Source organism: Salvelinus alpinus, chromosome 16 (assembly GCF_045679555.1).
Source record: "Salvelinus alpinus chromosome 16, SLU_Salpinus.1, whole genome shotgun sequence".
Classification (NCBI taxonomy): domain Eukaryota; kingdom Metazoa; phylum Chordata; class Actinopteri; order Salmoniformes; family Salmonidae; genus Salvelinus; species Salvelinus alpinus.
In genome coordinates, this window is record NC_092101.1 from 15,585,556 (window position 1) to 15,609,304 (window position 23,749).

General features: G+C 42.1%; 2 protein-coding genes across 6 annotated transcripts in view; both read right to left on the minus strand.

Moving 5' to 3' along the window:
• Positions 1-24: 24 nt before the first annotated feature.
• On the minus strand, positions 25-4,137 carry LOC139540938 (interaptin-like). The gene is made up of 10 exons (XM_071345014.1): positions 3,851-4,137; positions 3,673-3,763; positions 3,457-3,554; positions 3,204-3,365; positions 1,956-3,078; positions 1,729-1,837; positions 1,306-1,618; positions 890-1,068; positions 584-699; positions 25-209 (listed from the first exon to the last, which is right to left on the minus strand). Exons 1-10 carry the CDS (start codon positions 3,911-3,913, stop codon positions 166-168), a joined length of 2,298 nt encoding a protein of 765 aa, XP_071201115.1. The 5' UTR covers positions 3,914-4,137; the 3' UTR covers positions 25-165.
• A 5,561-nt stretch (positions 4,138-9,698) lies between these two features.
• The window catches only part of pip5k1ca (phosphatidylinositol-4-phosphate 5-kinase, type I, gamma a), a 106,159-nt gene continuing 92,108 nt past the window's right edge, over positions 9,699-23,749 (minus strand). For 3 of the 5 annotated variants that reach the window (XM_071345016.1, XM_071345015.1, XM_071345018.1), the window contains 3 exons: positions 22,580-22,832; positions 13,739-13,831; positions 9,699-11,778 (listed from right to left, as the gene is read on the minus strand). In XM_071345016.1, the coding sequence (XP_071201117.1) occupies positions 11,773-11,778; positions 13,739-13,831; positions 22,580-22,832 (352 nt within the window). In that variant the 3' untranslated portion in view covers positions 9,699-11,772. Of the gene's footprint in view, positions 11,779-13,738; positions 13,832-16,593; positions 16,667-22,579; positions 22,833-23,749 lie in introns of all 5 variants that reach the window. The other 2 variants (XR_011668288.1, XM_071345017.1) reach the window with 2 other exon arrangements.

The following is a 23,749-nucleotide window of genomic DNA, read 5'->3' on the forward strand; positions in this document are numbered from 1 at the left end:
TTGAAAATGAAACACAAACAAAAATGGACTAGAACCAATGATTTATTTGCCATGAATTCATTCGGATTATTTTAACAATTCTCAAATTGTCTGGTAAATTAAAATGATGGGGTTCCCCTCAGTTGTAAAGTAATTCAATGGTCCAAAAGAGTCTCGCTGCTGGTGCTATGACGTCCGGAGTAAACCCTTGATATTCCTCTGGAATTCAACTAAGACAAAACAAATTCATACTGCATTCATAACTTACAATTCAGCGAAAAGTTTAATTCATAGTCTAAAATTATTAATCAAATAATTTGGTGGAATAAATGCCAGTACAAGGGAAAACATTGGCCTACTTCTGTCATAATGAAGGCCTCTAAGCTTTTGTTGAGTAAACGAAAGCAAAACAATGGGATATCATGCCATATAATTAGTAAAATATGCCTTTCTGTAATTCAATGGTCTCTTAATTTTGTGAATCCTTTTTTCCTATCAAAAAGTTCCATTGTTATGACTGACCTGGAGTTGACGACAGGGTGGAGCCTGGATGTATGTCATCTACATATTCTCTTTGTGATAGCTTAACGTAATTGCTTTTTACCTGACTGGAGGTTCTTCAGTCTTTTTTGGATTGTTAGTAAATGCTGCATGCCTTCAGAATCATTCAACCCACGGAGGGAGCTAGACCCAAGCCTCTTCTCAAGGCCTAAATATTGCCTGTGAAGAAAAAATGACTAAACAATACATACAGATCTGTAATGGCACTCAATAATGTAAAAGCATAAAACCCCAGAACCTTCTATCCACTCTCCCAGGAGACAGCAAATTGGGAGACAACAAATTGAGCATGAAAAGAAAAGATCTGGGCTAAACTATGAAATCTATGCAGAGATGTGGATTAGATTACCCATAGGGATATGGAGAAGCAGGCCTCGTAAAGAGGTTCCTCTGGGAAATCGTCACAGCAGAAGGGGAACGGATGGAGGGTGATGCTCCACTTTTCCATGCTCCTGCTCTATATTGGTACCTTTCATCCCCTCCTTCTTCCAGCAGCTGGTAACTCTGCAGAGAATCTAAACTGTCCACCTGCAGAAAAAAAGGTACATAAAGCCAACAACTTCGTCAAATTGCAATACTGATGCAGAAATTCTAAGTTTTCTGTGGACTGTGAAACCTCAGCTGTGCTTCTTCATTCAATTATGCTACTAAGGTAATGTAACAAGTATAGTAGCAATACACTGAAAGTGATTCTTTAGTCTGAGCAACCGTGCCGTGAGCAAAATATACCAATGTGTATCGATTGTCCATTATTTACAGTCTCACCAGATTTTCTGCCCTTTTCTCCCAGTCCTTGCTCTCGTCTAACACCTGCACCCAGTCTTGCCTCCCTGGGTCGTCTCTCCCAGCCTCCTTCTCCAGGACGGAGTGCAGGCTGGTTCTCAGGTGGAAGAACTCCTCCTTCAGGCCACCCTTGCGGGGGGCTAAGTGCTGTGGTCCCTTCTCCTTGCCACAGACCTGGCTGCACCTCAGCAGGTCTGCCTGTAGGTGGCGGTGTACATCCGCCAGGTCCTTCTGACACATCCTCAGGCTATTCAGAGCAAACCCCTTCTCCTCAGTTTGAGTTCTCAGCTTCTTCCTGTCAGAGTGGAGAAAGGGGACATAAGGGAGTGAGTAATGTCCAACCATTGGCTAGGGTGACTATTTGTGTCAATAAAGGAAAGTCTGTGTGTGTGTGCTGGTGTTTACCTGAGAATCTTGATAGTGTCTTGCAGCTCTTTCTCATATCTAATGGATCTTTCAAGGTCCTTGCTTGCCTTTGACTGCTCCTCCAGCAATTTAGTGTTCAAGGCAGCAACTAACAGAACCAATATAAAATCAGGTTTACACAGTTAAAAGGAAACATCTGATATAATCTTAAACATTATTTTGGTGGATTTTCACATTGACAAAGCAGAATTATCAATTTCACTCACTCTGGCTGTGCAGCTCCTGCTCTCTTGAAGACAATTTCTTTGCAGCTCTGTTCAGTTTCTCTTGAAGCTGCCCCACCTCCTTCACATGCCCAGACTCAGTCCTGTTCAGTGCATCCTGCAGAATCTCCACCTTCTCCCTGGCACTCTGAAGACCCACCTGCAGGTCCTGCACTGTGCTGTGGTGCTCCACCTCAGTGGCCCTGAGAGTCTGCATCAAACTCTTGATCCTCTCCTCCAGCTCCTCTTGACATTTCTCCAGAGACTGCTGCTGGGCCTTGGTTGCCCTGATCCAGCTCTCACTGACCCCCAGGGCCTCCTGTAAGGACTGGGTCTTCTCCTCTGAAGATCTGAGAGCTTCCTTCAGGGCTTTGGCTTTCTCATCTGTAGCCTTGAGCCAATGTTGTGTCGACTGGAGCTTTTCCTCTGAGGAGTTGAGGCTCTGCTGCAGGGACTGGGCTCTCTCATCCAAGGCCCAATGGTCATGTTGGAGGGATAAGACCTTCTCCTCCTCAGACTTCAGGCTCTGCTGCAGGAGAGAGACCTTTTCCTCAGAAGAGCCGAGGGTCTGCTGCAGAGACTTGACCCTTTCCTCAGACTTCCAGTTACTGTGCTGAAGGACATCAACCTTTTTCTCTGAAGCGCTAAGGTTCTGGCTAAGGCACTGGTTGTTCTTCTCAAAGGAAGCCAGGTTATGTTGCAGAGTCTGGTTCCTTTCTTGGGAGTCCCCAAGTATTTGCTGCAGGCTTTGGCCTCTCTTCTCAGACTCGTCCAGGTCCTGCTGAAGGGACTGGAGCCTATTGTCAGAGAACCGGAGGGTTTTCTGCAGACTCTGAGTCCTTTCATTGGAGCCCATGAGATTGTGCTGCAAGGACAGGACCTGTCTTTCAAACTCCTTGAGTTTCTGCTCCATGGAGTTTACCTTGCCCTCAGACAGTCTGAGGTTCTGCTGGAGTGTGAGCTTAGAGCTCTTATTCTCTTGTTCAGCAGAGTGAAGGGAAAGGTGCAGGCTCTTCATCACAGTCTCATGTCGAGACTTGGCATCTCTGAGCTCCATTTTCAGGGCATCGTTCTCAGAGAGTAGGAATGTTCGGTCGGACGAGATCAGGTAACTCTGCACGTCATCCTTCAGTCAAACAAAGCACAGAGGTTACATGCATGATGGTCATATATGACTATGGAAATTATCCTATAGCCTCACATCAAAAACACAGTCCTAAATCAAGAGGGAAACACGTCCAGAATACCTACCGAGTTTTTGGTAAAGGCTAATTTCAAAAGGAGCTCTTGGAGGGAGGGGATGTGTAAGAGAATGTGTCTGTCCTGCTGGTCTTTCCTGTGACAGCCATCCTTCAATGCTGATGACTTAATCACCAATTTACATGCATCTGAACGAATTTGATCCAAAATAGGCTGAGAACACAAAACATTACTGGATACTAAAGAAAACCATTTAAAAAAAAGAAGTCAAACAGTCATTTGCTACTATGCATCATCATCATACCTTCATGTGGGCTTGGACCATAGCCTCTACTTCTTTGTATGACATTTTGGACTGGTCTATTTCATCATGAAGCTGTCTTATTATAACAGAATGGGATTCTAGTAAATAAAAGAGTGAATTAGCCTTCAACTTTAACATTAGATTTTTTAATATTTGTTATATGCATTTGTAGAATTGTATCCAAAAGGCCCAAATACAATAAAATGTTAGTTTTACCACTGGGTTGATTTCCCTCATCACTAAGAACTCCATTTGCTGGACTTGAGCATCTACTATTGCTTGCATTTGACATTTTGTCTCCAAGACCCTGGAACAAACCAGATACAGTTACTAAAATACATATAAAATAAACATATTTGCTAATGAACAAAGTTTTGATGAGAGGACAACAAACCTTGCAAGACAGGTCCTCAAATGTGTAGAGAGTGTTAGTGAAGTCTCCGTTGTCCATCATCATGCCAAAAATGGGTGAATAACCCTATAGCTTGATTAAAATAGCATACTTCCAATTGTCATTGTTAGACAAATTATGTGATAGCTAGATTATATTAGCCACATTTCTACAAAATAAAAAAGTTCCAAAATGCGATAGTGATACGGCTCCTAAAATATCACTACTTTTGAAAATGTATGTTGTTCTCCAAGGAAACCTGACCTATGATTCTATAATTCCAATCGACCATTCCCGCCCTTTTAGCTCTGGTTCTTGATCCGAATGTAGCGGTATGAAAACGTAGAATGGCTGACGCGCGACCCACGTGATTACACAGCGCCCTTCAGGAACGTAGGGCTGCTGGGGTCTGTTGCTAAACGTTTTGCAACAGAAACAGTTAATTCCAAACGGAAAACGAGAGTTTCTATTGAACAAATTCAGATACGTCGCTCCCAGTTTGATTCCGTTAAATCTGTTTACTTCCGTTTGGTTCTATATGTACAGTGCGTTCGGAAAGTATTCAGGCTCCTTCACTTTTTCCACATTTTGTTACGTTACGCAGACCCGGGCAATTCCAGTCCTCGAGGGCCTGATTGGTGTCAGACTTTTCCCCCATCCCTAGCAAACACATCTGATTTAAACTAATTGCATTCTAAACTGAAGATCATTAGCTGGGACTGGGGCAAAAGTCTGACACCAATCAGGCCCCGAGGACTGGAGTTGCCCAGGCCTGCACGTTATGGCCTTATTCTAAAATTAATTAAATATTTGTTTTACCTCATCAATATACACACAATACCCCATAATAAAAAGTAAAAACAGGTTTTTAGAAAATGTTGCAAATGTATTAAAAATAAAAAACAAAAAACCTTATTTACTTAAGTATTCAGACTATGAGACTCGAAATTGAGCTCATGTGCATCCTGTTTCCATCGATCATCCTTGAGATGTTTTTACAACTTGGAGACCACCTGTGGTAAATTTAATTGATTGGACATGATTTGGAAAGGCACACACCTGTCTATATAAGGTCCTACAGTTGACAGTGCATGTCAGATCAAAAACCAAGCCATGAAGTCAAAGGAATTGTCCGTAGAGCTCCGAGACAGATCTGGGGAAGGGTACCAAAAAATGTCTGCAACATTGAAGGTCCCCAAGAACACAGTGGCCTCCATCATTCTTAAATGGAAGAAGTTTGGAACCACCAAGACTCATCCTAGAGCCTGCCACCCGGGGGAGAAGGGCCTTGGTCGGGGAGGTGACCAAGAACCCGATGGTCACTCTGACAGAGCTCCAGAGTTCCTCTGTGGAAATGGTTGGCTGCAAACTTTCTACTTTTAAACTCGGACAAAACAGAGATGCTTGTTCTAGGTCCCAAGAAACAAAGAGATCTTCTGTTGAATCTGACAATTAATCTTGATGGTTGTAAAGTCGTCTCAAATAAAACTGTGAAGGACCTCGGCGTTCCTCTGGACCCTGATCTCTCTTTTGACGAACATATCAAGACTGTTTCAAGGACAGCGTTTTTCCATCTACGTAACATTGCAAAAATCAGAAATGTTCTGTCCAAAAATGATGCAGAAAAATGTATCCATGCTTTTGTTACTTCTAGGTTAGACTACTGCAATGCTCTACTTTCCGGCTACCCGGATAAAGCACTAAATAAACTTCAGTTAGTGCTAAATACGGCTGCTAGAATCCTGACTAGAACCCAAAAATGTCCTGTTAAGGCAATGGCTGATTTCAAGGTTTTACTGCTAACCTACAAAGCATTACATGGGCTTGCTCCTAGCTATCTTTCCGATTTGGTCCTGCAGTACATACCTACACGTACGCTACGGTCACAAGATGCAGGCCTCCTAATTGTCTCTAGAATTTCTAAGCAAACAGCTGGAGCCAGGGCTTTCTCCTATAGAGCTCCATTTTTATGGAATGGTCTGCCTACCCATGTGAGAGACGCAGACTCGGTCTCAACCTTTAAGTCTTTACTGAAGACTTCAGTGGGTCATATGATTGAGTGTAGTCTGGCCCAGGAGTGTGAAGGTGAACGGAAAGGCTCTGGAGCATCGAACCGCCCTTGCTGTCTCTGCCTGGCCGGTTCCCCTCTCTCCACTGGGATTCTCTGCCTCTAACCCTATTACAGGGGCTGAGTCACTGGCGCTCTTTCATGCCGTCCCTAGGAGGGGTGCGTCACTTGAGTGGGTTGAGTCACTGACGTGATCTTCCTGTCTGGGTTGGCGCTCCCCCTTGGGTTGTGCCGTGGCGGAGATCTTTGTGGGCTATACTCAGCCTTGTCTCAGGATGGTAAGTTGGTGGTTGAAGATATCCCTCTAGTGGTGTGGGGGCTGTGCTTTGGCAAAGTGGGTGGGGTTATATCCTTCCTGTTTGGCCCTGTCCGGGGGTATCATCGGATGGGGCCACAGTGTCTCCTGACCCCTCCTGTCTCAACCTCCAGTATTTATGCTGCAGTAGTTTGTGTCGGGGGGCTAGGGTCAGTTTGTTATATCTGGAGTCATGTCTTATCCGGTGTCCTGTGTGAATTTAAGTATGCTCTCTCTAATTCTCTCTTTCTTTCTCTCTCTCAGAGGACCTGAGCCCTAGGACCATGCCTCAGGACTACCTGGCATGATGACTCCTTGCTGTCCCCAGTCCACCTGGCCGTGGCTGCTGCTCCAATTTCAACTGTTCTGCCTGCGGCTATGGAACCCTGACCTGTTCACCGGACGTGCTACCTGTCCCAGACCTGCTGTTTTCAACTCTCTAGAGACAGCAGGAGCGGTAGAGATACTCTTAATGATCGGCTATGAAAAGCCAACTGACATTTACTCCTGAGGTACTGACTTGCTACACCCTCGATAACTACTGTGATTATTATTATTTGACCATGCTGGTCATTTATGAACATTTGAACATCTTGGCCATGTTCTGTTATAATCTCCACCCGGCACAGCCAGAAGAGGACTGGCCACCCCTCATAGCCTGGTTCCTCTCTAGGTTTCTTCCTAGGTTTTGGCCTTTCTAGGGAGTTTTTCCTAGCCACCGTGCTTCTACACCTGCATTGCTTGCTGTTTGGGGTTTTAGGCTGGGTTTCTGTACAGCACTTCGAGATATTAGCTGATGTACGAAGGGCTATATAAATAAATTTGATTTGATTTGTCCTTCTGGAAAGTTGTCCCATCTCTGCAGCACTCCACCGATCAGGCATTTATGGTAAAGTGTCCAGACAGAAGACACTCCTCAGTACAAGGCACATGACAGCCCACTTGGGGTTTGCCAAAAGGCACCTAAAGGACTCTCAGACCATGAGAAACAAGGTTATCTGGTCTGATGAAACGAAGATTAACTCTTTGGCCTTGATGCCAAGCATCACGTCTGGAGGAAACCAGGCACATCTCTTCACCTGGCCAATATGTATCCCTATGTTGAAGCATGGTGGTGGTAGCATCATGCTGTCGGGATGTTTTTCAGCTGCAGGGACTGGGAGACTAGTCAGGATCGAGGGAAAGATTAACGGAGCAAAGTACAGAGAGATCCTTGATGAAAACCTGCTCCAGAGCTATCAGGACCTCAGACTGGGGCGAAGGTTCACCGTTCAACAGGACAACGACCCTAAGCAGGAGTGACTTCAGGACAAGTCTCTGAATGTCCTTGAGTGTCCCAGCCAGAGCCCGGACTTGAACCCGATCTAACATCTCTGGAGAGGCCTGAAAATACCAGTGCAGTGACAATCCCATCCAACCTGACAGAGCTTGAGAGGATCTGCAGAGAAGAATGGAAGAAACTCCCCAAATACCGGTATGCCAAGCTTGTAGCGTCATACCCAAGAAGACTCGAGGCTGTAATCGCTGCCAATGGTGCTTCAAAAAAGTACTGAGTAAAGGCTCTGCATACTTATTTTAATGTGATATTTCAGTGTAGATTTGAGGGGGGAAAAAACAATTGAATACATTTTAGAATAAGGCTGTAACGTAACAGAATGTGGAAAAAGTGAAGGGGTTTGAACACTTTCCGAATGCACTGTACATATCTACCTCAATTCCCTCTTACCTCTACACATTGCCTCGGTACTGGTACCCTATGTATATAGCAAAGTTATCATTACGCATTGTGTATTTATTCCTTGTTATTATTTCTCTTTTTCTCTCTGCATTGTTGGAAAGGGCCCATAAGTAAGCATTTCACTGTTAATCTAGTCCTGTTGTTTACGAAGCATGTGACAAATACAATTTGATTTAAACGGAAAACTGTTTACGTTGCAAGGGGTAGGCCTAATGAATACCCCCTGGTGTTAGCAAGACTAATGCCAAGTTCAAAAGAACTGGGAACTCGGAAGAAAACAAGCTCCAACTGGGAAAAACCTTTTGAACGGTCTTCCAACTCGAAATTCGAAGTCGGAAACTCAGGCATCTTTTTAGAGCTCCAACTTTCTGACCTGAAGATCACTGACGTTATGATTTGACCTCGTTTCTTTTCCGAGTTCCCAGTTATCTTGTGCCGCGTTCACATGCTAGTTGGAACTAGGAAACGTAGACATTTTTCGACTTGCTAACTGGTTGAACGGGGCACATGTATAACTACAACCGATTAACAAGTTGGAAATTTCCTAGTAGCACGTGAATGCGGCATTTAAAGCACCATATTGAAAACACGTCACCGACAGAAAGACAAAATTTATGTTGGCATTCATTTTGGAACTTTATTTTTTTCCCCCCACCTTTTGATTGACATAAATTAAGAGAAGGTTGTACAATTGAATTTCATCCCTGCTTTTTGACAGTTGAATTCGGTTGACAATACATTTTAATGTCACTTCACTCTGATATAGCTGTTTAAATGAGAGGGCTCTTTCACAGGGCATATTTTCTCTATGTAAAACATTCAAGCAAAATACTAACAAAAAGACAAAAACAATCAAAACCAAGATCATGTAGCCACAATATGAGAGACACTCTTTTCACGCCACTTTGATACAGCTACACCCGGATGTGATTTTCGTAGCAGGTTAGGAGAGCATTTTCCAAAGCCCTAACCCTTAATAACGTTAGCCTAATTCTCCCAACCTGCTATGTTAATTCTCCTAACCCGCTACGAAAGTCACTTCCGGTCGTAGCTGTATCAGTATATGGGCAGGTAACAGTGCGAACAGCTTTTGAGAGCATTTTGTAAGAACAGGGAAATTATGGACCAATGTCAAAATATTTCCTAAGGACCTCATATTTGACATGATAAAAAAACATGATTGATTGCATAACACATTTGAACATTTTCCCTCTGTTGTATTGTATTGTGTTATAGCAGTACTATTTTTCAAAAAGCTGTAAAGTGTAAACAACAGTCCAGTAAGTATGATCTCCATTTGTGTAATAAATTAGCTCAGATGACAACTGACTGGTAGACTCAAACATTTCTGTTTTGATGAGGACCCAATCATAGTAGTGTTATGAAACATTTTCTTTATACCTTCCTCATTCACCAGTATTGCTTCAGATAAGATGGCATAAATCAAAAGAAAGATATTCTTGGGGAGCGTGCCTTGAACATCATGTTGCTATTCTCACCAGTTGAAAATATTGAATTCTATACTAGGCTGGTCAATATGCTTATCTTAAAATGTATCTTCTGTGAGCCTTCTTGCAGAATAGGTGGGAAAAGGCCACACAAATCAAGCACTGCACAATTATGTTTTTCACAGCATGCGCTGAACAGTAGCACAAGAGACACATGGAGGGAATTCCCTTGCTTGCAAACATCAGCAATATAGACATGGAAGTCAACAGACAACTTTGGAAGCATGGACAAATACACTATATCATAGACATAGAACTGCTTTATTTTGTATTCATTCTCATCGTAAGAGTCCAAACACACACAGACATACAGCCATCTATTTATCCTCATGTATAAATAGATGAATATACACAGATATACATGAATACATATTTCTGATATGCATATTCATTTTTAAACCATGCTATGTCTCTGCGAAGGAGGGCACACTGTGATTTGAAAACATGTACACTAAACTGGTACAGTAAAACTGACAACTCTTCAGTAATGGATATCATACATTAAAAAAAAAGAAAACAGCTGTGATTTATAAACCATAAATCGAGCTGCATCGTGTCAACACCTTGAAGAACATGGTACAGTAAATCATGTGTAGCTCTTAATCATTTCCTGCCAGCAGCAAAAAATGTAATCAAATAAAAATAATATTCTCCAATTCAAATGGAAAATATATTTATATATTCTTTATATATGTATTTATAATTGTATATACACATTTTCTGGCTCACAACTACAGTATTGAAAAAAAAGACTTGAAAATAATAAATACAACAGCACTACTATGAAAAAAACATTGATATGATACGTTTTAATTTCTCAATAAGGCAATTAAAACTAACTAAGACTACACCTGTACTGTACAACATACTGCTGCTATGGTCTCTTGATGACATGGACAACAGCAACTGATTACAACTGGCCACTGCACATTATGATAGAATGATCAGTATTTTACACGTTTTGACATTGACGCCTTCCGTCACGCACAGACATACAAACACACCAACTAACTTAAACAGCCAAGTGTGAAACAGAAAAAGAATAAAACATATTGAAACACAACTTAAACCTTAAAACATGGAATTCGCATAAAGACTATAACACTAATCCTATACCAGATGATTGTGATGAAGACCTCACTTTCACATCTGATGATGGTTGATACATAAAAGTGCTGTCTAAGAGCAGCCTGAAATCCCTCTCGGATGAACTATTACTAAATAACAGAAGTATTAATTAATTCTGGACATGTGATACTGTGAGTTTTTTGGCCTAAGTAATCAAATCCATTAGCCTAAATCCCCTCCAGCAGAGCTAACATTCAGAGTCAAGGTTTGACTGCTGAAATATTGGTATTTCATGACATTACGACAGCTCAATGAATCATTATGCTTAGAAAATGATTTGTTTGCATTCCTCTGAAAGTTGGGCGGTTCTAGAAGATATTGTAATGATGTAGGATTTTGAAATGATTGACAATACCCAGCCTTATTTAGTGTTGCAATGATCTGGTTTTGAGGCTAGAAGCCTTTAGCAATACTGTGATAGAAATGACAAAATAAATACATAACAACGAATAAACAAACCTGTAAAATAATACAGTAGGCTTATGCGATTTACCAAATCATGTTGTTTTCTGAAACACATTCTATAGATAATTTTTCATCTATTGGAAATAAAGTGTTCCCTCTCCAATGGTAAAGTACCATTCAACATAGTGGTAAAGTACCATTCAACATAGCGGTAAAGTACCACTTCGATAGCGACGTTAAGATTGCTGCTAGAGCTACAAAACAACATTAAGATTCCTGCTAGAGCTACATTTGAAGCACACAACATAACTAAATATATTCACAGTATTAAATGGCTGAAAAAAGTGCACAAAAAAAAGATAAAAAAACAACAAAATAATAAACTAAGAAAAATCACAATATAAATTAACATGATATCAATTAAATAAATGTGACCATTTGACTGTATCGACATTTGGGAATGTGAGAGGAGTAGCAGAGTTGCCTCAATGCCCATGTTTTTAATGGGGCATGCTAGATGTATAGCCTAGCAATTTGAGTTCCTGCTTTTCTTCTGCTATGGCAATTTGGGGTTGGGGTGGGTTGAAAGGAGGGGAATCGATCATACAGTATCATCACCACTGTGACTACGGGATGTCGAGGGGGTTTCCTCACAGTATTTAGTCTGTTTTGTTTTTGTATCCATGGTTTAAAATACAGGTCTGGATTGGAATGCTTCCGCTGCCTGCCAATCAGAGGCCCGGGGATCAGTCTGATGGCTCCTCTCTCCACGGAATCATCCTCTCAGCTCTACAGAGGAGTGTTTACGGTTGGTGGAAGGAGAGAGAGAGGGAGAAAAAAAAGAGAGAAATAGAAGTTGTAAATCTTTGGCACATAATCCTGTCGAGTGTAAAATAAAATATATTCTTCCCCCACAGCACGATATAACTGAGGTACAACTCTTATCAAAGCAAATCTATTGATCAAAGGTATATCAATAATTTAAAGGGAAAGTCAGAGGACATAGTGAAAATAAGAGGGTAGAAAAATTTAGTATTTTCCTCTCAAATGAACATCCCCCTCAACACAACTAAATAATGCATTTTTCCATGACTGCTTTTATATTTGTATTCATCTATGCATAGACAAACCCCAGGAGACAATCTACTTCCACTAGGCACTGTAATGCCATGTCCCACAGCTCTGATTCCACTTATTCCTCTGGCAGCTCCTGTCCTTGGGGGACGTGGAAGTGATGATTCTCTGTGTGTGTGTGTCTTCTCTATGGAGAATAATGGGACGGGGGACGGGGAGGAGTGATTGTTCAATCCACTTCCTCCTTGCCACATACGAGTGCAGTGGGCTTTGACCAAGGGTTAGCCAGCCTGCTATAGCTCTGAGCTTCTACAACTACTGCAGCTTAGGACTGTTAAAATACCCTGGACAAAAAATAAGCTCAGAGGGCATAATAGGGTCATTTAATCTTCCCTACAAGATGAGTAGAATGGCCTTTAGTAACACTTTATTTGGATAGCTTCAAGTAGATGGTTTGTAGATGTTCAGTAGCTGTTCAATTACTGTCAGCATTTCAACTAACTATCCACTAACCCTAGCCATAACCTTAACCATTATCCTAACCCTAAACTTAACCCTAATCCTATACTTAGCCCAGGTTTAAAATAAGGGTAAAGGTTAACAATAACCCTAACCTTAGCATGCAGTTGCTTATCAACAGACAGTTTGTTGATAGTATAACCATCTGTAGATCATCTATATGGGACTATCCAAATAAACATGTGACCTGGACTTTAATCAAGACATTTGTCAATGGATTCATATACGTTTCTTTATGAAGAAAATTAGTGATTGCTCATCCATCTCCATCCAACCCTTGCCGTAAACTAGAAGCCCGTAATGGGATATGCCTGCCTTTCCAAAGCTGTAATAGTAGCTTTAGTAATAAGAGTTTAATTTATAATTTATCTAAAATCTCAATTACAGAACATTCATGGGATTTGGCACCCTGAAAATACCTAGTGAAATAGAAGTCATCAGTAATATAACGGAGTTTGTACCAAGGGATCAATTACGGTATGTCATAACACAGTCGTTTCTGATCATTTGTGCAGAGTGGCTGAAAGAGGATCATCTGAAAGCAATACTGTCATATTATATGGACTCATGAACAAAGAAAACAGTTATTGGGTTTCATAGAGGAACTGTACAAATCAAATCAATTTATTGCCATACTTGCCACCATTCATCTGACCAACTGCTTTGTACTGTATGTGTCAAAGCGATTATATGTTGGTCAGTTGTTTCAGAAAAAACAAATGACATTGACAACTGTAGCTGTGTGTGTTTGGGATCTGGCAATGGTGATGCATGAGCCAGGAGGAGGTAGGCTGCAAAATTCTGCTTACTTTCCCAAGAATCCCTGGTTCTCCAGAAATCCTGGTAGCGAGGCGCTGGATTTCCTGCTTATTCCCTTCTGATTCTGGGAATCTTCCAATCGGGATTTCGGGAAAACCTGGGACTTTTGGGAAAGCTACCGGAATTTTGCAACCCTAGCGGAGGAGACATGTACCAAGTTGCCAAACCACATGCAGTCAGACAAACCCAGGGTTGTGAAGAAACTGAACAGCATGCTGGGTGTTGCATGGTGAAGGGGGAACCAAATGGTCATAACTGGCACGGCCATACTGAGTGGGCATGACGGTCGGGCCGGCCAATACACACTGGTACTGGAGGTGTAATTCATACTACTTACTGTCTCGCTCTCCTCCCCTTCCCCATCCGGCAAGGTCTGAGACTCACTGCCGTAGTGCAGAGGGGAGTACACCCAGGTCTTGTCCTCAGGGGGCTGCACAAATGACACAGCAGAGGGCGCCAGAAAGAGGGGGCCATTGGATGCAGCACAGAGAGAAGCAGAGGCAGGCAAGGGAGATAGACAGGACAGGAAAACACAAGACAGGCAGGAAAATAAAATTAGAAATGCAAAAGGAGGAAATGACATTACAGAAAGTGTGAGCTTGGAAAATAGATTAGCCTAACCATAGAAACGTGAAAATGAAACACTAGCAGTGAAATCCTATTGGAATACAGCCTAGAGCAGGGGTCTCAAATCTTTTCTAGCATGACAGCTAAATAAATACAAAAATAGGCACATTCTTTTCTTCTACTCTACCCTGCAACTCTTCCCAGGTCCTTGGTGTACAATATATATGTTTTTTTCTGTCAATATACCTGGTAAAATAATGCTTAATAAATAACTAAGTGGGACCCATAAAATTATATTTAGTATTTTCCTAAATTATATTTTCTCAGTACATTTTTCCCAGGTTTGGGATAATTTTTTAATTAGTTTTACTCTCAGTATTACAATTATTCATAGAGAAACATTGAAAATGTATGTTCTGAGTCCATGTCAATACTTAAAGGCCCAATGTAGATGCTTTTATATCATTTCTGGGTAACAATTAAGTACCTTACTGTAATAGATTTCCATTAAAATTGGCAAAAAATAGCTTTTTAACATTTAAAAAAAATCTCAAGCAAGAATTTTGCTAGGACTGTCTGGGAGTGGTCTGAGTGTGGGGGGACACACTAAAAACGAGCTTATTGGCAGAGAGGTTTGGAACTCTATTAACCTGTTTACCGCATGGTGACATCACCATAGAAAGCCGATGTTAGAGCCCATGCAAACCTGATGATTGGAAAGTCCTGTGTAGATTGCATTTTCAACCAGCAACTATGAGGAAATAATACTGAAATAAGTTTAATCAGATGTTGTACAATATGATATAAAACACAGACAAAACTACATTTTGACTGCACTGGGCCTTTAAATCACATCAGAAGACAATTTTTTAAGTCTGAAAAAATATATATATAACATTTCGATTTTTGAGAGTAATTCACCTTTAATTGCGCATCTAGCAAGAGAGGCATTTGTAGGTCTAGGATGTTTCTGCTGTGGCCTACTGCTGCAGCACATGTCATGGCAGAGTTTGCAAAACAATCACCACCCAATTGATACAAATAATCATGATATAGTTCTGTCAGGTAATAGTACTTTGCAGTTAACATTTAATAGATGTTTTTATTTTTTAAGTCTTTCTTCTGTCTACCCATAAGACAGTTATCATTAGCGTCGCTAACTGGCTGCATTCAGAGTGATAGACAAACGCAGGCACCAAACAGACAGATGGGAAATTAATTGGCAGATATTGTGTTATGTTTGGGTTTTTAAGCCAATAGTGACTAACCAAGGGTGGGATAATGTCAATGTGGCTTTGACTGGATTGTAGCCGGGAGCTTTATGTTCATGACAGTATGCGATGGAACACAGAATAGATTGGCGAGCTACTCATAAGTGGGCTGTGAGCTTGCGATCTACCTGTTGGAGACCCCTGGCCTAGAGGTAGACTACTAACATGTACTAACATCAACATTGCATTCAAAAGAATGTTAGTTCTTTCCTGGTATCACTTTCAAAACTCTTCATTAGTAATGCTATCTGGGAGGCCTATGCGTGTGACTAAGAATTGCTTTCTATGACTATGCTATTTCAAAAAAGCCATGGTGAAGTGGACAGGAAAAATTATGAATCTGCAGTAAGTATCAGCCAGAAAACAGGGTGGGAGTGGGTGGTTAGCGGTGGGTGGAAAGCGAGCGTGCCAGCACTGCCAACAGGACATATTCTCCCAAAGCATCTTTCCCCCTTTCTTTCTTATTATGTGCATTAAGTGTTTAGCCCTGTCAGAGCCTCAGCGCTGCTCTGTCTCTGAGGCAGTGACCGTGGCCCCGTACGGTACTTTCCCTTTCAGAAAGAGCAGCCAGCAGCTGCCACACACCGCCTATGATGACGTAGTTGGAAGCGGCACTGAGGTTTGACGTCACATACACACTTGTCGCTCACACACGCTCATACACACACACACACACCATATGCACACACACGCCACACTCACAGCGCAAGAGCTAACACACCATCCACAGGGAGACCCCTCAGGTGGAGAGAGAAAGTGAGAGAGGTGGGAATATAGGGAGTGAACGAGAGACAGATGGCCTCAAATGAGAAGCCAGAGCCCCCTCCTGTCACTCAGCCGCCTCCTCCCTTCTTTCCCCATCTCTTCCCCTCTCTCTCTATACAGCCGGCCATGATTTGATTCAACATGAAGAGGAACAAACCCCAAGGGGAGGAGGAGGTATATAAATAATATTAACAAAGACATGATATGAAGGCAGAACAAAAAAAGACCATGACCCCTTTTGTTATGAGAGGAAACACATGACATGATGAAATAAGAAAGGTCTAGAACAATACGTAGAGCATATAATGTGTCATGCCCTCTTACAAATCAAGTATCCCTTGAGAAAAGGAATATCAGTCCATAATGGATCTTGTCTAATTTTCACTGACATCTTTGGAAAACATTGAGAAGATCAACTGAGGAATCAGTACAGTTACAGCACTAAGACTCAAAGTAAGCAGACTGGGGGACTAAGCTACAACAACTCCAGTCACAGCTATAGGCCATTGATATTTGTATAAAAAGGTGCGACTAACTGAAGCATTGACTAAGCAGTTAGCAGAGCTACCAGCATGTTCCACAGACTTACACTGCATCTGAGAGCTGGTCTGGAGCTTTCTCTTCCGCAGGACAGGAGAGAACACCCAGGTTCTCCCTGCAAGCTATTAGCATATCCCCACAGAGAGATGGGAGATACCAGAGAGGGCAGAGGAGAGAGGGGTGAAAAGGATGAAGGGACAGACAAATGAGACAAAGCTGGAACATGGAGAGAAATGAAAAAGGTTAAGTATAGAGGTGATAGAAGAGATGATTGCTGGTTTGACTGTGTTACGATGAAGGGTGACGAAATTAGCCATGATGATGAATAAGTCAGGTGCTTTCTTTCACTCTCTCACCCTCCTCTCTCCACCTTGAAGGCGTCAGCATGCATCAATTCGGCTGGCGCCGAGCCGAACAAGTGTGCTCACATACTCCCTTAAAACACCTTCACTTGAAAAACTAGAAAAAAAAGCACCAATAGTACTGTCGCCAAAATACGAGGTATAAATGCAGTGGACACTATATCCGTGCTTTAGAGCCCATAATGCAATTCCTCAGAGAATGGGCGTGGCTTCACAACGTTTTCAGATTTGAAGACAATGGCGGAAAATATGCAGTCGAAGTCAGACGAGAGTGGATACAAATTCATTGCTTTAACTAATTATCAAAAATGTTGAGCAAGGTTATAAAGTAATGACTTTTCAAATAAGTTACACGTTATGTTGGCTGACAATTTGTTAGCTATGCTATCCTTACGAACTGAATAGCATATCATTACAGCAGTATGTACTGGTATGTTTGCTAGTTACCTAATGTTAGTTGGCTACTAATAAATCGAACTTGTAATCTTCTATTTAACTAACTACCCAACGTTTATTGACTTGATTATTCACATCATTCTTAGCTAAGTGGTATAGTCGTTGTGTGTTTCAATGGATATTGTTAATTCTGGCTATCTACTCCGATTTCAGAGCACTCTCGCACAGAATAACTCAACACCTGTTGAATATGGCCGTTGTTAGTAAACGTTGGCAAAAAAACGTAATTAAATTGGTGCCAGCAGCACAGTTACAGTCACCAACGCTCTGGATAACATGAACAGCCTAACCAGCTCTGCTAGAGGGAGTAAAATGGTCAGAGTGAGGTGTTAGTCATTTGTTATGCTAACAAGCTAGCAAAAGGTTGCATAGCAACAGCATCAACTTCCGGGAGACAGGCGAAGCTCTAGTACTCTCAACTGAAATGATACCGTTCGCTTACATTATACTGAAATTAACTAATAGCAGTGGTGTAAAGTACTTAAGTAGTACTTTAGATTATTTTTTACTTAAGTAGTATCTGTTCTTTACTATTTATATTTTTGACAACTTTTACTTCACTAGATTCCTAAATAAAATGATGTACTTTTTACTCCATACATTTTCCCTGACACCCAAAAGTACTTGTTACATTTTGAATGCTTAGCAGGACAGGAAAATTGTCTAATTCACACACTTATCAAGAGGACATCCCTAGTCATCCCTACTACATCTGATCTGGCGGACTCACTAAACACATTCTCGTTTGTAAATTATGTCTGAGTGTTGGAGCGTGCCCCTGGCTATCCATAAATAAAACAAATAATATGGTGCTGTCTGGTTTGCTTAATATAAGGAATTTGATATGATTTATATTTTTACTTTTGATACTTAAGTATATTTAAAACCAAATACTTTTAGACTTTTACTAGGTAACTCTCACTTTTACTTGAGTAATAATCTAAAATATCTCAAGAAATCTGTCAAATGTTTACGTTTTTGCCGAAGAGATAGTCGCGCAATTCTACATCTAACTAAGATGTTTGGTGCAGTATTTTTCAATTAAAAAATGTGCATGAAAACTAGTCGTCTTTCAAAGAATGACAAAAGACTTCCCTACTGTTGACCAATCACCGACGAAGGGGCGTAGACTTTGACTCCGAACTTCGACTTGCCTCAAGAAAAATATTTGTGTGAACAGCCGAGAAAACCCTCACCGAAGTCCAAAACGAACAAAAACGTCACAAAATGTTAATATAATATATGCACAAACTTTACCGAGCTGTTTCGGCTGGGAAGCATACGGACGCCTTAAGCCTCCATCATAGCGAGAGAAAGAGAGAGAAGAGAGAGTGTGAAAGACAGCAATAGAGAAAGGGAGGTGGTGACTGCTAGGGTAGGGTGGTATCCAGATTTTCATATCGTCATACTCTCATCTCGGGATTCACAACATTATCGGCTTAGTACTACAAGGGGGCGCCAAAAATGCCAAAAATACCATTGGGCGTCTGTTACCAGTAATAACGAATTTCCATGGAGGCTAAATATGCTAACATGTGCAAACCAAAATAAACAAATTGCAAAGACAGTCAATCCAGCTCAAAAAGTTATACATATATAAGTAGGAGCTCCCGAATGTCATTTTTTGTGAGTTTGGACATTTGCAAGCGAATGTGAACGAGAGACATTGTGCCAATGAAAAACGTTGACGCATGCTTGTCTGAAGGAAGAACAGTACTGGCTCTGAAGCAGCATGTGTAGGCCTAAATGCTGTGTCTGTGTGGAGTCTGGAGTCGCTAGGGCAACGGTCTTGCCTGCTCTGCTCTGAGAAGATGGGGAGGAGCAGAAGGGCCGAGAACAGAAAGGAGAAAAAAACGCAAGGAAATCAAAAGATAGCAGTGGCAGCTGTACAGATAACTCATCCAAAGGGCTTTGACTTCTCAAACAGAAAGCTTACACAATTCACTTCAAGCAAAACATTAAGAAATATAGCTGGCTACATTCTATCTATGATAAACAGACATTTTTGCAAAAAATATCTTGATTTTTCATTGTAAGCTCATTTACTTGTGTGGCTGAAAGTCAAAAAGCATTGAACTTCTGTTGTCATCTGATGAAAATTAAGCTATTTTCTGCCAAATGTGTTGCACAAATGTATTTTCTGTGAAGGAAAACTACAGTTGAAGTCAGAAGTTTACATACACTTATGTTGAAGTCATTAAAACTCGTTTTTCAACCACTCCACAAATTTCTTGTTAACAAACTATAGTTTTGGCAAGTCAGTTAGGACATCTACTTTGTGCATGACACAAGTAATTTTTCCAACAATTGTGTACAGACAGATTATTTCACTTATAATTCACTGTATCACAATTCCGGTGGGTTAGAAGTTTACATACACTGAGTTGACTGTGCCTTTAAACAGCTTGAAAAATCCAGAAAATTATGTCATGGCTTTAGAAGCTTCTGATAGGCTAATTGACATAATTTGAGTCAATTGGAGGTGCACCTGTGGATGTATTTCAAGGCCTACCTTCAAACTCAGTGCCTTTTGCTTGACATCATGGGAAAATCAAAAGAAATCAGGCCAAGACCTCAGAAAAAAATTGTAGACCTCCACAAGTCTGGTTCATCCTTGGGAGCAATTTCCAAATGCCTGAAGGTAAATGGTATTGACGGTATTGAAAAACCATCCTGTGGCTATTTCCAAATGCCTCAGTATACGGTATACCGCCCAAGCCCAGTGACTGTTGATGATAAATTAATAATTCAAGCTGTTGCCACTCAACAGGTGCTTGTTTGGCTTGTGAATCTTCCCAACGCCTGCTCTGACCAGAACAATCAATTAAGCCCTCTCTCCAAGGGCTCTCAGAGTAATGTCCACTCTGTCTCTTAGGACTGGTGCAATATCCCATGAAATGTTTTGATGAAGAGTCATCTCTGCTTTTATGTTACCGGAATTTATATGCTTAAAGTAATGATTAGAATATTCCACCCTGAAACCATATAATTGTATGAAATTGATTAGGTCCATAAAAGTATTATTAATGATGTGTGTAGTTTTAGTCAGAATTAGAACAAGTACCGTTTGTTCCTTTTTAGTATGTAAGCAGGGTGCATGTGGGAAACAAATGATAAGAGGAGCTATCGACAGACAAGCTGGACCACTGTGTTCCGTACAGGACATTCTGTCTCCACCCGGGGAGGGGAGAAACTGTTAGGCTTGCAGAAGATTATGAAACATGTTGCAGAATTAGGGTAAAACAATATATCGGTACAATATGTTTTTATAGTATCTTAAACACAGACTGTCTGAGCAAAATGCGGTGCCGACCTGGCTAGGGGCCTCAGAGATTGGGGAGAGGACGGGAAGTACTTCCCACGGTCTCCCTATCTTGAGGGAGGACGGGGAATGATTCTCGTGGCCGCCTCCCTAATCTTTGTCGGCTGGGTAGTAGGACAGTATGTGCGTAGGATACCTACTGTTTGTGTGTGTATGTATGTGCGTAGGATACCTAATGTTAGTGTGTGAATTTAATTAAGGAGCCAGTATAAAATGAATGGTTTTGTACAACGGACTAGCGCTCTCGTAAATAACCTTTCTGAGTATTGTAGCTGGGCCTCCGTCTGTTTCATTCAACCAGTATCTTACACATTCTGGGTTGCAGACTAAGTAGTTTAATTGAATTGGGTTATGAACACTGAGAACATAATTCTCGTGACATTTTACCAGTCAAATAATCATCTGTTTATGCTACCCAGAAGACAATCCTCTGTTTATGCTGTCTACTAGTATTTGCTTCGTATATTCATACGACATGGCCATATTGTACAACCTCATAGCGTACTAGACTACAAACCATTTAGAAGCACTCTACAAATAAAATAATGTTCCATTAAAATACGAAATGACCTAATCTGTGTCTGTTGGCTAAAATGTAAATGACCACAGGTGCATACTGCATACAGAGACAGAGGTGATATAGTGGTTGTCTAGGAGTGTTGCCTTGCTGTTTGCTACAGATCTTCTCTTTGTTTGTCTCCGCGTCTCTATTTTCTATGTCTCCTGACCTGAGCTACTGCACATGAAGAGAGAAGCAGAGCAGAGCAGATGAAATGGTCATAAAGACATCAGAGAGCTGCTAAACAGACAGACCTACTGACGCTCAGGGCCACAGACAGACCTACTGGGCCACAGTGTGAGGCGTTTGATTGCAGGAGAGACTGTCCACCAATCAGAGCAATGCCAGAGGAGACTTCCCTATCCGGCCTTCTCATCCCTTATCACCAGAGACTCATCCATTAATGCATGGCTCAGGCTCTGAAATCTGTTGTAGAACCTAACATATGGAATTGTTTTAAGATGGTCATACCAAGGATCATTTAGCTATTTGATTCAGAATTTTAGGACCCCGAGGTATAAAAATATATAAAAATAATTTGATGAAACATTGACCATGTCTCATGGTCTGACAAACACCTCTCTAGCTGTGTCACCTTTCACCGCAGATACAGAAGGGCGACGTCGGCAGATGCGGTGGATTTAGACGCATCCAATGCAAAAAAAACACATCTCTAGCTTAAACTGATGGATTTTGATGGGGATTTTGTTATTATGCTAGTTAGATTTCCAGGGGACATCGACTCTACGGTTAACCCTTAACCCTCTACAGACTCTACAGACCTCTCTGGGGTCCAACTGTCAAAACTTCTGTAGAAAGGCATCCAACTCAGAGAATCACACATACATACCCTCCCATGACCCAACGCTAACAACACACACTCTGACCATCTGCATTACGGGTGGCGATGATGAGTTACACACATGGACAAACAATATTTGACAAAGCAAAAATGGAAATGATGGCCAATGGAGATGTAAGCTATCTGTGTCTAGTTTACCATCTGCTGTTGTCTGTATCATGTTAGTGCAGTATGCCTGCTGACTGACAAACCTAGGATCTATTTAGTAGCTAGGATACTGTAGTATTTAGCTATTTACCATGCTGTAAGTGGGCTGTAAGGCTAGTGGTATTTAGTGTCTATCATAACTGTGCCTTGTGTGTGTGTCCAGGGTCGTATTCATTAGGCACCAAACGTAAGACAAAAGACTGAAACAGGCAGGGACTACCTGGACTTTGATTTCCGTTACAAAACGTTTTCTGTTGCGTGCCCTAAGGAATACGACCTGTGTGTGTGTGTGTGTGTGTGTGCTGAGCCAATGAAAGTACAGCTTACAAAGTAGATGTCTGTGATTGGCACGTCATCCTCGTCGTCCTGTGAGGCTTGGCTGGTGCATCCGGACCCAGACACTGTGCTGCTCCGGCGGTCCCGCTCAGCCTCCACAACCACAACCTTGCGACTGACAGCGGCCTCTGGGCCAGGGGTCTCAGCAGCAGGGGCCTCAGTAGAGGCTTCAGCAGGGGCCCCAGGGGCTGGGGGAGAGGAGGAGGAGGGTGGGGCAGCAGCCTCGGCTACCTCTGGTACCTCACTGAGAGAAGAGACCGGGGGGGGGTCAGACACACCTGCTCATACACAACCACAGACGTGATAAGACAAACTGTACACACCTGCTCTTTAACACACACTCACACACACCTGCTCTCTAACACACACTCACACAAACAGAACCACAGATGTGATAAGACATACTGTACATACCTGTTCTCTAACACACACACACGCTCTCGCACAGGATAGAATAGCTGTACAGACAAATGATCAGGGCCACTTCCTATTAAGCCCTTCTAATGAACAAGAACCAGCCCAGCCAGGCAGAGCTGAGACTGACCCGTATGATCAGAAGGAACAGGCTCCAGGGTGGTTTATGATGACGGCACTAACCCAGACTTACAGTACCAGATGGCGTGGTGCCGCGCCACCACAATCCCTCTATTGTCCAGGCCCAGATCATTGACTATTAGGAACGACTTAAGCTTATCCCAGATTGCTTTCTCAGCCTTGTGTGTTTAGAGCTTACGCTGAAAAACCTGGATCCTGGCGTTCCTAAAGAGCAATGACAGCATCTCAGACTCAAAGACAGACCTGATTGGTTGGGAAGAAGTCTTTAAAATGGGTGGACCTGATGTTGCCATGCAGCCATGGACCTTGCACTCTCTCTCTTTTATTCTCTCTTGCCCTCACCTCTCACTCTCTCCCCCAGCAGGGGAGTATCTGAGGCTGTTTTGAGGAGCCGGGTCTCCAGATGGCTAATTCCCCAGTAACCCGTTGGCCTGCCTGCCCCCTTCACCCTTCTACCCCACCCAGCCCCCCTGAGGCCATATGTCTGGCCCTGTCTCAGCCTCTCAGCCCAAGCCTTACCCCAGACCCTCTGACCTAGTTCCACTGCCCCGGCCGCTCCACGACTTTCCCAATGCACTCCTGTCTGTCTGTCTCACCCTTTTACCC

Bases quoted from the DNA above. Each gene is read 5' to 3' on its own strand.
- LOC139540938 (XM_071345014.1), bottom strand. From the start codon at position 3,913: ATGATGATGGACAACGGAGACTTCACTAACACTCTCTACACATTTGAG. The intron at 3,764-3,850 runs GTTTGTTGTCCT...GGTTTGTTCCAG, and splicing joins TTGAGGACCTGTCTTGCAAG to GGTCTTGGAGACAAAATGTC. The intron at 1,838-1,955 runs GTGAGTGAAATT...TGGTTCTGTTAG, and splicing joins GCAGGAGCTGCACAGCCAGA to TTGCTGCCTTGAACACTAAA.